At 28.6% G+C, this 13,778-nt stretch overlaps 1 protein-coding gene across 1 annotated transcript; it reads left to right on the forward strand.

The window, feature by feature from the left end:
- Positions 1 to 3,718: 3,718 nt before the first annotated feature.
- LOC112777766 (probable LRR receptor-like serine/threonine-protein kinase At1g05700) lies at positions 3,719 to 10,435 on the forward strand. The gene is made up of 13 exons (XM_029295678.2): positions 3,719 to 3,895; positions 3,987 to 4,533; positions 5,611 to 6,104; positions 6,228 to 6,366; positions 6,484 to 6,555; positions 6,683 to 6,754; positions 6,824 to 6,904; positions 7,265 to 7,437; positions 7,576 to 7,814; positions 7,913 to 8,039; positions 9,339 to 9,407; positions 9,496 to 9,685; positions 9,780 to 10,435. Exons 1-13 carry the CDS (start codon positions 3,802 to 3,804, stop codon positions 10,195 to 10,197), a joined length of 2,715 nt encoding a protein of 904 aa, XP_029151511.2. The 5' UTR covers positions 3,719 to 3,801; the 3' UTR covers positions 10,198 to 10,435.
- The last annotated feature ends 3,343 nt before the right edge of the window (positions 10,436 to 13,778 follow it).

Genomic DNA, 13,778 nt, shown 5'->3' on the forward strand with positions numbered 1-13,778 from the left:
AATCACTCAGTTCTTGCCAAATCAACTATTATTTTTAAATTAGCAAAAAAATAAAATATACAAATAAATAACTAAAAAATACAATACAATAAATTTGTAACCTATAAATACATAGAATTCATATTCCTATATTTATTATATCATACCATTATAAACAATACAATAAATTTATAACCCCAATAATTAATTTATTAATTTTTATAAATAACTCACTAAAGGTAATAAACATCCATATTACAAATGTCATAATAATATTATTAATCATAATAAATTTTACGTTATAAGTATTCAAATTTTATACTCTTTAAACTACTTATATAAGTCTCTTATCACTATTCCTTCAAATAACATCAAATTTAGCACAAAAAATTTATTTCCAAACTACACATCTCAAATTTACTCAATAGAGTATCATTCTTTCAAAACAGAATGATTAAAAATCGAATAACTATCAAAGATCTAATGGCCATGCAATGAGAATCTGATGATCAGGTATGACGACATTTCTTTCCTCCTACTAATGTCATATTAGCAATATCGCTTACTTGGCAAAATTTTAGAATCAACCACTCAATTCTTGCCAAATCAACTATTATTTCCAAATCAACAAAAATATAAAATATACAAATAAATAACTAAAAAATACAATACAATAAATTTGTAACCTACAAATATATTGAATTCATATTCCTATATTTATTATATCGTACCGTTATAAACAATACAATAAATTTATAACCCCAATAATTAATTTATTAATTTTTATAAATAACTCACTAAAGGTAATAAACATCTATATTACAAATGTCATAATAATATTATTAATCATAATAAATTTTATGTTATAAGTATTCAAATTTTATACTATTTAAACTACTTATATAAGTCTCTTATCACTATTCCTTCAAATAACATCAAATTTAGCACAAAAAATTTATTTCCGAACTACACATCTCAAATTTACTCAATAGAGCATCATTCTTTCAAAGCAGAATGATTAAAAATCGAATAACTATCAAAGATCTAATGGCCATGCAACGAGAATCTGATGATCAAGTATGACGACATTTCTTTCCTCCTACTAATGTCATATCAATAATATCGCTTACTTGGTAAAATTTTAGAATCAACCACTCAATTCTTGTCAAATCAACTATTATTTTCAAATCAGCAAAAAAATAAAATATACAAATAAATAACTAAAAAATACAATACAATAAATTTGTAACCTACAAATACATTGAATTCATATTCCTATATTTATTATATCGATCGTACTGTTATAAATAATACAATAAATTTATAACCCAATAATTAATTTATTAATTTTTATAAATAACTCACTAAAGATAATAAACATCCATATTACAAATGTCAAAATAATATTATTAATCATAATAAATTTTACGTTATAAGTATACTATTTAAACTACTTATATAAGTCTCTTATCACTATTCTTTCAAATAACATCAAATTTAGCACAAAAAATTTATTTCCAAACTACACATCTCAAATTTACTCAATAGAGCATCATTCTTTCAAAGAAGAATGATTAAAAATCGAATAACTATCAAAGATCTAATGGCTATGCAATGAGAATCTGATGATCAGGTATGACAAAAAAAACTCACAACATGCATCATACATTCATACTTACTCAAATATCATATACCTAATAATAACATAAATTGAATATTGGAATAGGAAAAGACCTTCACAATTTTAGCAACTATAAACGAAATTGATGACAAATTTAGATGGAACTATGTTGAATGTAAAAAGTGTCAGGAGAAAGCATATAAAAAAGGAAACAACTACATGTGTAGCACATGTAATCAAACACCACAATATCCAACAATAAAGTAAGTCTAAATACTTTTCATAATCTCATCTATCAAATTATTAGTTACTAACCCAACACTTATTTTAGGTTCAAAATTCAATTAAAGATTTTAGATCAAAGTGTTACAACAACTTTTGTACTATTTGATGGCGAAGCAAAAAATTTATTGGGCACAACTGCTTCAAATCTAATGACATTCTAGAAAAATAATGACATTGAAGCACCACTCCATCAAGAGATTAAGGAGAAAGAAAACCATACAAATTCTAGACACATCTTCGGAGGAAGAACATACATACAAAGATGGAATAAACAACACAATAGAAATTGCATCAAACTCAACAAGTCATAAAGAACATGCCTTCACAAGAACCTACGACAGAAAGAAGAAAGCAACAACTCTAACAACAACCAATAAAAAAAAGAAGGACGAATGCCACATAAGAAGACTAAATCTATCAACTAAAACACATATAAAAATCAAACCACCAAATAAAAATGTCACTTTATATAACTCCACCATCCAAATTTTTTGTACTACAAATTATTTTAAATAAAATACCTTTTAAATTTAACTTTAATTCACACATATTTAATTTATTTCTACAAAACATAACAATTTTTAATATTTATTATATACTGTCATTAATTTACCGTCCCACACATCGTGTGAGAGTCTCATTCTAGTATCTATAATCTTCCTTTAATATCAAGAGACGTTTAGTTTATACAAATTTATTTTCAAAATTTTCAATAAATTTTAATATAATTTTATTTTTAATTTTAATTTGTTCAAATCTATTAGAAAAATAGACCAATGATTTTTTTTTTCAATTTATCCATGTTATTCGCCTTTCTCTCCTCTCAAATACCACCACCACCAACATCCCATCGTCCTCAATATACAATTAAGCACAGCCAAAAAATATAGCCTTCATCTAAAAATCCTCATAAATATTTAAATAAACATCTCTTTTAACTTACTAATTAATTAATATTACAATGTCGTTAACTTATTAGTTATAAACAAAACTATATATTTAATTAATATATATAATCAATCCTGCACCTCATGATGACGATCACAGCTACCAATTCAACTGTTTTGGTAGTTACTGATACCAATTGGTTGATGAGGTAGCCGAAGACTTAAACAGAATATAGTTATCTAGGGCATTAACTTCGTGGCATGGTTCTTTCATGTTGTTATTTTCAGAATATAGTATTATTCCAGTCTCATCACATCGGATATATATTCCACGTTAGAAAGGTATGTATTCTAGATACTTAGTTTGAAAGGTATGTATTATACTGTAGCTGTAAGACCTAGACTTCGCTGTAGACTTTGTAACAAAGACCAAATTGGTATTTATTGCTTCAATGATTTATGGCATGATGGGACTATCAATTACAATATATGTTAAAGAAATAAATTATTACCACAAAATAAATAATAAATAAAAAATCCTACGAAGGAATATATAGAAGCTGAGGTAGAATTTTTTTTTTCTCCTTCCGGGTCAACTTTAAAAATCGCACAATTTGATATTAAAAATTGAAAAAATATAAGGAAATAATAAGAATATTAAACAATGTGAACAATAAATATATTAGATGTTCAATTCAATAGGTATGCAGATGATTATGTCGATTTTAAATGGTAGTTATTCTTTTATTTTGATTAGGTTTATTCATACTCAATTAATAATAGTTGGATATTCAATTCACGTGTGCAGATGGTTATTCTAATATTAGAATTTAGAAGGTAATTTAAGATGAAGTATTTTTTTTTATTTTATTAAGTGAATTCTAGAATTCATTATTCACATTATTCACAAAATTCGTTATCAAAACAGTAAAAAATTTTGAGCTTTAGCTAAAGAGAAAGTACAGGAGAGTTAGTTAAATAGCAACACTGAACCACTGGTCATCGTTGTCACCCCAAACAAAATAGGATATGCATGCAATGGCAAAGAAGATCGCAAATTCTCTTTTTCTACTGCTTGGTGCTCTTTCTTTCGTAGCCACGGTCCAAGGCCAGGATCAATCAGGTTTAATTTGATTACTTATTAAAATTTGAACAGTCATGTTAAATTTTGCAATTTCTTTAACATAATAAAGTTTCATGATGATTTCTAGCAGGATTCATTAGTATAGATTGTGGATTACCTGAAAATTCCAACTATACTGAGAAGAGCACCGGAATCAATTACATTTCAGATGCTAATTTTATTGATTCTGGTGTGAGTAAGACTGTGTCGCCCCAAGATAAGACTACTCATCCACAATATTTTACTTATCTTCGAAGTTTTTCTAATGGAATAAGAAACTGTTACAGAATAACTGTAACAAGTGTTACTAGATATTTAATCAGGGCTAGTTTCCTGTACGGAAACTATGATGGCCTTAATAAGCTCCCAGAATTTGATCTTTATCTTGGAGTTCATTTTTGGGACACGGTGAAATTCACAAATTCATCAGTAAGCATAAACTATGAAATTATACACACTCTATCGAACGATTATATCCATATCTGTATGGTTAATAAAGGCAAAGGGACACCATTCATTTCAGTTATAGAAATGAGGATTTTGGACCAGACAAATATTACTTATATCACTCAAGATCCAACTGCGTCATTGGCACGTTTTCGAAGGTTGGATTTTGGTATCAGCAACTTAACATACAGGCGAGTCCCTTTTTTGTTTAAAAAAATATAATTGATTCATATTTTGACACTTTATTGTAATAGAAACTTAATTATTATTTGTTACATCGGTTAAATTCATCGTATCTTCACAAAGTGAAAAACTATAAAATACAAAAGAAATATACAGAAGTTGAGTCTTTAGTGTATATATGTACCCATCTCATTATTATTTGAATAAGTTTGAATAAGAAAAAACACAAAGAATTAATTTTTAGTTAGTCAGGATTTAATTTATAATTTAAGATTTAGAATTAAGGTGTATAATGTAGGATGTAGTCGTGTAGATTTAAGATAAATAAAATACTTTTAAAAAATTATTTATACACTAAAATAATATGTTGTTTAATTAATTTATTTTTAATATCTATTTTATATTTTAATATATATTTTAATTTATACTAGTGATTAATTTTATTATACACCTAATTTTAAAAAATTAGTTGAAAAAAATTAGTTACTTAACATTATTTTTTATTTTTATTATATAAAAGTTAATACAAATTTATTATCTAAAGCATTCAGACTATAATAATAACAATTTTCAATTATAAATATTTAATAATTCTCCCTTATTATTATTATTTTTCTATTTCATAATTTTTCAAATGAATTGTCTAAAATATCTCAAAAAAAAAAATAAATTTTAACACAACAAAATCTACTTATTAGATATATATTTTTTAATATATCATGATTAATGAAGTTTATTTATAATTTTATATTAAATTTTTTATATTTTCATTCTCAATTTTTTATATATATATTTTTTAATTATCTTTCTAAAATTAATTATATTATATGTTAAACTATATAAGAAATTTTTTATTAATATAAAGATACTAAAAAAATACATAAGTCAATATTTAAGAAAGATGCCAACTTCAGCATACTTTATTCTTGTTGCGGAGAGAGTAGTGGTGATGAAAGTGATGATGGTTTAATAGAAAAAATAAAAATAAAATTAAAATTTATTATTATTACTATTATTATTGTTATTATCATTACTATTGTTGTTGTTGTTGAAGTTATGGGAAGAGATGTTATGTTGGTATACAGGTATAAAGATGATCCATATGACCGGATATGGGAGCCTTATTGGGACGACAAGTGGACACAATTAAGCAGTAGACTTAGCAATGATGACTTGGATCAGAATGACTTTAAACCACCAGCAGTTGTGATGGAGACTGCAGCTACACCAAAAAATGCTACTGCCTCATTAGACTTCCAGTGGGAAGATGATTATGCAGACAACAATGAAACTCAGCACCAATACTATATCTACTTACACTTCGCTGAGCTTCAGAAGCTGGGTGCAAATCAAACTAGATCATTCAATATCACCTTAAATGACGTGCCTTGGTCAATTGTGAAACCTGTATACGCTAGTTTATACACCAGATATAATTTAAACCCTTGGTTTGGACACAAAAACTATCACATTTCACTTTTCCGGACAGAATCTTCCTCCCTTCCGCCCATCATCAATGCTCTTGAGATTTATTTAGTGAAAGATTTCTCATCACAGTTAGAAACCCAAAAGGATGACGGTATTCTGCTGCTGTTTAATTTTGTCTAAACTTAATTAGCTTCTTCTTTTCATTCTTGTATGCATATTTAGCTTGCTTATTCTGTACTTTTGATTACGATGAATATATATATACACACACCAGTGGATGCAGTCACAAACATGAAGAGGACTTATAAAGTGGACAGTAGAAACTGGGAAGGAGATCCATGTGCACCCATTGCATACAAGTGGCAGGGTGTAGACTGTACCACTTATGATGGCTTTCTAAGAATCACATCCTTGTAAGCTTATCATTCATTAAATATTAATGCATAAATTAGAAAACTATTAACCTTTTAATTATAAAAACCATGCATAAATTCATGATCGAAATAATGATTCAATATTTTTTATAAAAGAAATTTGTCTTCAAGTGGACTGACCGGACATATAGCAGCTGATATATCCAAGCTTACCATGTTGAAGTCCTTGTGAGTACCTATCTCATCTCATTTGATTAATATATAAATAATGCACCTCAATATAATTTGATTACATTTGTAATTTTTTTTGTCTCACTTTTTGGATTGTAATTGAGCATTTGAACTGCCATCTCAGAGATTTATCAGACAATGAGTTAAGTGGGACTGTTCCTTCTTTTCTGGCACAACTGCAATCACTGGAATACTTGTAAGTTCACATGATTTTATTGGTTATAACATTTGATAAGGATGTCATATTTGCCTTCTGCTTTTGCAGGAATTTGGCAAACAACAACCTAACAGGTTCAGTTTCAAACGAACTCCTTCAAAAACAAAGTGATGGTCTATTATCCTTGAGGTATGTCACTATATGTTATCCTTGATTGATATAAATACTTGACATTGAAGATGCTTTGCTTATTATATAGCAAGGTTTTGCTACATACTACTATTAAATAATGGTGTGTTGAACACGTTTTTTTAAGAGTAACTATTCAAATATGAGATTTTTAAAATTGAAATTTTAATCCCTCCAATCACACAAAATAATTTTTAATATTTATTTCTCTTAAACAATACGATTCTCCTTCATTAATCACTAACTTATCGTAACATAACATTAATGTAACGTAACTTTCACAATTTCTAAGTTGTCATGAGTAACCAAATATAACTAACTTTGCTTTTAACTTTGTTGTCCTTTCGATGCGTATTCTAGTGTGGGGCAAAATCCAAATCTATGTGCATCAACTTCATGCATCTCGCAATCAAATGATACAAGAAAGAAAGACAATAATGCAGTTATTGCAGTGGTAGCATCAATTGCAGGGATATTACTGCTTCTAGTGATTATAGCAGCAGTTATAATCTTTCGCCAGAGAAAGCGATATGGTAACTGCATTCTCCTAACTATCATATATATGCAATCTTTTATGAAACAGACGAATGAAGTTTGGTTGATTGCACACGTTTTGATTTCCATAACTCGAAATAATCCTTGAATAACTGAAAAAAATTCATGAAAATCAGCTGCTGCTAGGAACATTATTCTTGGGAAGCGTCGTAGTTCAATTAAGGGGTCAGAATTGGAATCGAAGCAACGACAATATTCATTTAATGAGGTTGTTAAGATGACCAACAACTTTGATAGGATTCTTGGCAGAGGTGGATTCGGAACAGTTTATCATGGCTTTATTGAAGACATTCAAGTGGCTGTCAAGATGCTTTCCCTATCTTCAGTGCATGGATATCGACAATTTGTTGCAGAGGCAAGAATTGTTCAAAAGTAAAAAATACGCATAAGAAAGAAATGTTAATTTTGAAAGAAATCTCAATCTATTATTGGTGTTGTTATTTTGAATGACAGGTTAAGCTTCTAATGAGAGTACATCACCGAAATCTGACTTCTCTTATTGGTTATTGCAACGAAGAAACCAATATAGGACTCATCTATGAATACATGGCAAATGGAAACTTAGATGAACATCTTTCAGGTACGATAATAATTATTTCTAGCACGATGCTCCTATAAAGACGCGCAAAATGTTTTTTTACAAAGGCACTTATGCGTCGTATTATTATTATTATTTTTAAATTTTTTAATAAATTATAATAAAATTGATTTTTTTTATAATAATAACCATAAACTCAATCGTTATTAGATCTGGTCGAATCAACCAATTTACATAATCTATTGGATTATGATTTTTTTTTAAAACAAAAATCAGGGATATATTTATCTTTTTATCAAAAAATTTAAACATGATTCGGTTTAAATTGTGTAAATCAGTCGGATCAAATCGGTCTAATAATTATAGTGCGGACAATTCGTTTAGAGAGCCACTTAGATAAAGATGTCAAAAACGTCTTTTTTTTAAAGATGTTTTTTAAAAAATTAAAATTTAACACATATAATCAATTAAATTGTATTATTTTTATTAAAATTAGACTGGATAAATCAATTTAGCAAAAAAATTAATAAATTAAATTTTTAAACTGGTATAAATTAATATTTTTTTATAAAAAATTACTACAATATTCCTATTATAAAACACAACTAAAATATTCCTGTCATATATATATATATATATATATATATATATATATATATATATATATATATATATTTTGAAAACTTTAAATTCTAACCCTATAACGATAGAGAAGAAGGGCTAGAATTTAAAATTCTCAAAATTAATATATATAATAAGAGTATTTTAGTCATTTTATATAATAGGGGTATTGTAGTTATTTTTTATAAAAAATAATATTAATTTAGACAGATTTAAAATTTGATTCACTATTTTTCAGTCAAATTAATTTATCTAACATAATTTTGACAAAAATAACATAATTTAAATGATTATATGTGTTAAATTTTAATTATTAAAAAATATTTTTAAAAAAAGACGTTTCCTGCGTCTTTATGGGAGCATCTCCTTGGGTTTATTATTGTTACTATAATAAACCGATTTCATTCTAGTTTATTAAAAAATAAATTATTAACTGGTTTAATAAAGATGTCCAATAATATCATGACACATGTAAACATCTAAATAAAAAAAGACTTTTTTAGTGTCTTTATCGAAGTGGTCTCCTTATTTCTATATTAATTGTATTAGTCGGGAAGTTTATGTAATTTAACTAAATTTAAAATAATTTTTTATATTTTAAAATTTGTGACTGATCTTATATTTAAAAAAAATAATTAAAAATATTATATTTCTTTTTATTCATGTTATTCAACAAATACATGTTCTCTTACTCCTTTCTCTTTTTCTTTTCTTTTTAAGGAGAAAACATTAAGGAAAAGTTCTTGAATTGGGAAAATAGACTTCAAATAGCATTGGATGCAGCCCAAGGTTAGAGAGAGATATTTAACGAATATAAAAATTTCATCGTCAAATTTTAATTCTTAACTATCTATGCATAATTGAAATTTGAATTCAGGATTGGAATATCTGCATAATGGTTGTAAGCCACCTATAATTCACAGAGATGTAAAATGCACAAATATCCTATTAGATGAAAACTTGCATGCCAAACTTGCTGATTTTGGATTATCCAAATGCTTTGCTGTTGACGGTGATACACATGTGTCGACAATTGTGGCTGGAACTCCAGGCTACCTAGATCCTGAGTATGTGTTTAATATCTATGATCTGATTAATTAAAGAAATTTGATGAGAACAAAAAATTAACCAACCAAATTGTTATTCAATTTGCCATGTTAGGTACACGACATCAAATAGATTGACAGAAAAAAGTGATGTGTATAGTTTTGGAGTAGTTCTTTTAAGGATAATCACAGGTCAAGCAGTGGTAATAGTAAGAGAAGACATGATTCATCATATAAGTCAACGGATTAATTCCATGGTTGCTGAAGGAGATATAACAAAAGTTGTTGACTCAAGGTTACAAGGAGATTTTGACAGTAACTCTGCATGGAGAGCGGTTGAAATAGCAATGGCCTCTGTGTCTTCCATTTCGGTGGAAAGACCGTACATGAGTGATATAGTGAAAGAGCTGAAGGAGTGTTTGGCTGCAGAATTAGCTCGAAAATATAGTAATTGTGACCTTCAAAATAAAGATTTAGTTGGACAGGTCAGTTTAAACTTGATTAGTACTTATATCAGTCCCATAGCTAGGTAGGTTCATATCTCAATCCTAGTTAATACTAGTACTACTGTACTATAAATAAAATAAAATAGCTTGGGAATTATGTTGCATTATAAGTTCAGTTTGTTGTAATAAGGTTTTCTATATTCAAGCTATTCAAGTTAGCTAGTTTAATTTGTCTTTTGATTTGTCGTTTTGTATTTTATTATATATAACTAGATCTGTTATATTCAGTTATCATCAAATAAATAAAGTTGTGTCTTGTATTTTTTAGTGAGATTATCATAATCATTTATCTAATAATTGTACTGAAAGAAGAAAATTAATATATACTAGTACTTGTATATAGCATGACTAAATTAAACAATGTTCATTATTGTTGGCATCGCTGCAGCCAAGAATTGGCATGTATAGCAGTTTGATATCTACACAGCTTTTTCTTGATGAAGATTTAGGGGAGGAGGTATATACTACAATAGTACAATGCTTTTTTGAGGTTTCTAAACCTGGTTTAGTGTGTAAATTGAAAGAAAAAAAAAATCCTATAGTTTTGTACAGCAAACATTAGCCCCTCCCCACTCCACATTTGTTTTTCAAATTCTTATTTTTTTAAACCTTCATACAACAATCTTATATTAAGCCTCTCTCCTAATAGTAGTCTTAAGAAGTGTGTGCTTTCTCTTAACTAAAAATGTTAGATAACTAGTACTTTTTATCTTGTATTTATTTTATATTGAATTAATATTAATCAACTTTTTTATTAAAATGTTAACATTCTCTTTATTTTTTACGTTCCCCCAACAATCTTGGAGTGATGCCACTTTACTTTGCATCTTTTTTTTTTTTTTTCATTTCTGTTTTCATTTTTTACATTGACTTTGGTTTCTTTAATTGGAGTTGCCAAATGTTTAAGTATATAGGTTGTATTAGGACTTTAGGAGGATATGGAAGTGAGTATAAAAGATGAAATAGGAAGAATACAAAAAGCAAGGCGAAAACACTAAAGAAATTAAACTTCTTACTTGATTTATGAATTCTCAAATACAATGGAGAGCATCTCTCTGATCTCTAATTTTTCTCTAAAATCAAAATAATGAGAGTTGTATTAGTCTCTTTTTCTTACAGTATATGCCTCCTATTTGTTATAGACTTATAGGTTAGGAAAAATTTTAAGTGTACTGAGAAATATCGGTGTTCCAATTGTTTTAACAGTTGATTTTAATTAATATATATTATATATATTTTTTATAATTCAGATCAACGGTTAAAATAATTGAAACACTGGTGTTTCCGGTATACTTAAAACTCTTACTATAGGTTATACTAAGGTACGGTGGCAAATTTGTTGCATGTATATAAAATGTAAAATATTACATGAAGTGCCATATTTTGTTAATTAGAACCAAAATTGGTTTTGAAGAAAAATGTTCGGTTACGCTACGTTACCAACAGCATATCTGCCAATTTCTGCCAACTCTTATTTATAATTGTGTTTTATGGAAGTGTGTTCGTGGATGTGTCTAATAAAAATATTTTTTTTATAGCTGTGTTTAATAGAAGTGTCTTTATAGATATATTTTTTGGATGTGTCTCTTTATTATATATGTATTTAAAATATATTAATTATTAGACACATCTACGAACACACTTTCATGAAACACAATTATAAATAAGAGTTGGCAGAAGTTGGCATATATGCTGTTGGTAACGTAGACTTTTCCAAAAATGTTTTATTCACGCTCATTAGTCATTACCAACTCGGGCAAGGAATATTTACATTCATGCACATGGTGAATGCACAACCACTTGCTGAGTCAGCATGACAACAAACAGAAAACTACCAACTAACATAAAGCTTACTAAGTAGATTACTTTCTAAATATGGCTAACTAACTATCTGCACTAAATAAATATCTATCAAGCTAGACTATTAGTTAATTACCCCCTCAATTTGCAGATACTTCTAGAGGAATAAAGTCATATTTAAAATTTGTTGAGTCCCAATTTGAACATTTTTTTTAGGTTTAATAATTTTATTTGTCAGTCCTTATAATTTCACTAAACTTTTAATTAGATCTTTATATTCTTTTTTTTTTTAGTTGGATTCTATATTATATCAAATTTTGTAATTAAATCTCTACCTTTTAAAAAAATTAAAATTAACAAAATATTCTATTAATAAAACGAATATACTACACATAAAATAAAAAACCTAAAAAATAATACCTTTTATTTTTTAAATTACAAAAATACCCTCAATATTTATTCACACTCACAGACGAGATGAGAAGAGAAGGAAAAAGACACTAACAGAGAACATGAGAAGAGAAAGAAGAAAAGAGGAAGAAGAAAGAGAAGGAAGACACCCACACACCTAGGGGTGGCAAACGGGGCTAAACCTGCCGGGTCGACTCGCATAACCAGCCAAAAAAGATGGACCGGGCTGGAAAAATTGAAACCGTCATATATCAAAAGCCCGCCTAACTCGCACCGCTTAAACCGTGGACTTTGGCGGGGTGGGGCGGGCTTCCCCACTAGACTTAGAATCTTTTTGAAGAAGTCGAAAATCATCCAATACAAGTCGGGTATATTAGCAAAACCAAAAAGAAAGCTACTCTTTTAAAAAATTCTCCTACAACGCAACCAAATGGTGCCTCTCTTATACAACGTCGTCATCAAAGCAGCACCATTAAGGACAATACAGTACACAAAAGAATAACAACCACAACAATAAAGAGAAGCCTTTCAAGGTCTTCCATCAGTAAATCTTAAACGTTTCAAACCTCAAACTCACAAGAAAATCAAAAAGCAAGTCTTTTTCAACAAAACGTAAAAAGGGCGATGACAGTAGTAGATTAAAAGCTCAACAAAAACAACCAGCAGTCCCAAATAGACAGAAATGAGGATACAAGAAAAAAGAGGAAGCGAAACCAACCTCGATGAAGACTGTAGAAAAAGGGAGGGCACGTCTAAACAAGCAAACACATGGACGATCCTCTTCATGACGGTGAAAGCAAAAATTCTTCAAAGACCAAGATAAAGAAATCTTGGAAGAAACAGAAGTGATCGAAATGGCACAGAGAAGTTCTTTGCGAGAAGGAAAAACAAAACAGTTTTTCAGAAACAAAGAAAAAAGGGGGAAGAAGAGCTGAAAGGTCTTTTATAAGAGATAGAAAACAAACGGAACCTTTATTTCTCTGCGAACGTGTGCGGATTTCAAGAAAGAACTGCCGCGCAACATTTGCCCACCATTAAAAGCACCATCAACGTTCAAAATTTCAAGCACGTTGGGTAAACCGAAGTGCTAGTACCTAACGTCCACAACAGAAGCCGTAAAATATTTGACCCTGACCCGTAAAGGATCCAGGCCCAACAAGACAAAAGGCCCACTAATAACGTGGCCCTTTACGATAAAGTCTGACCTCTTAAAGAGGTCGGACATCAACAAAGAGGACCAACTCTACTTGATCTAACAAGTAATTGGCTCTGTATATTTTTTCGCTACGTCTAGAAGGGAGATCTTAACAGATTCTCGAGATAAAAAGAATAGTTATCTATCAGAAAAGAGAACTACTCCAACAAAAGTGATTAGCAGCTCTACTATAAATACACTG

The sequence above is a fragment of the Arachis hypogaea genome, chromosome 19, assembly GCF_003086295.3.
Source record: "Arachis hypogaea cultivar Tifrunner chromosome 19, arahy.Tifrunner.gnm2.J5K5, whole genome shotgun sequence".
NCBI classification, from domain to species: Eukaryota; Viridiplantae; Streptophyta; class Magnoliopsida; order Fabales; family Fabaceae; genus Arachis; species Arachis hypogaea.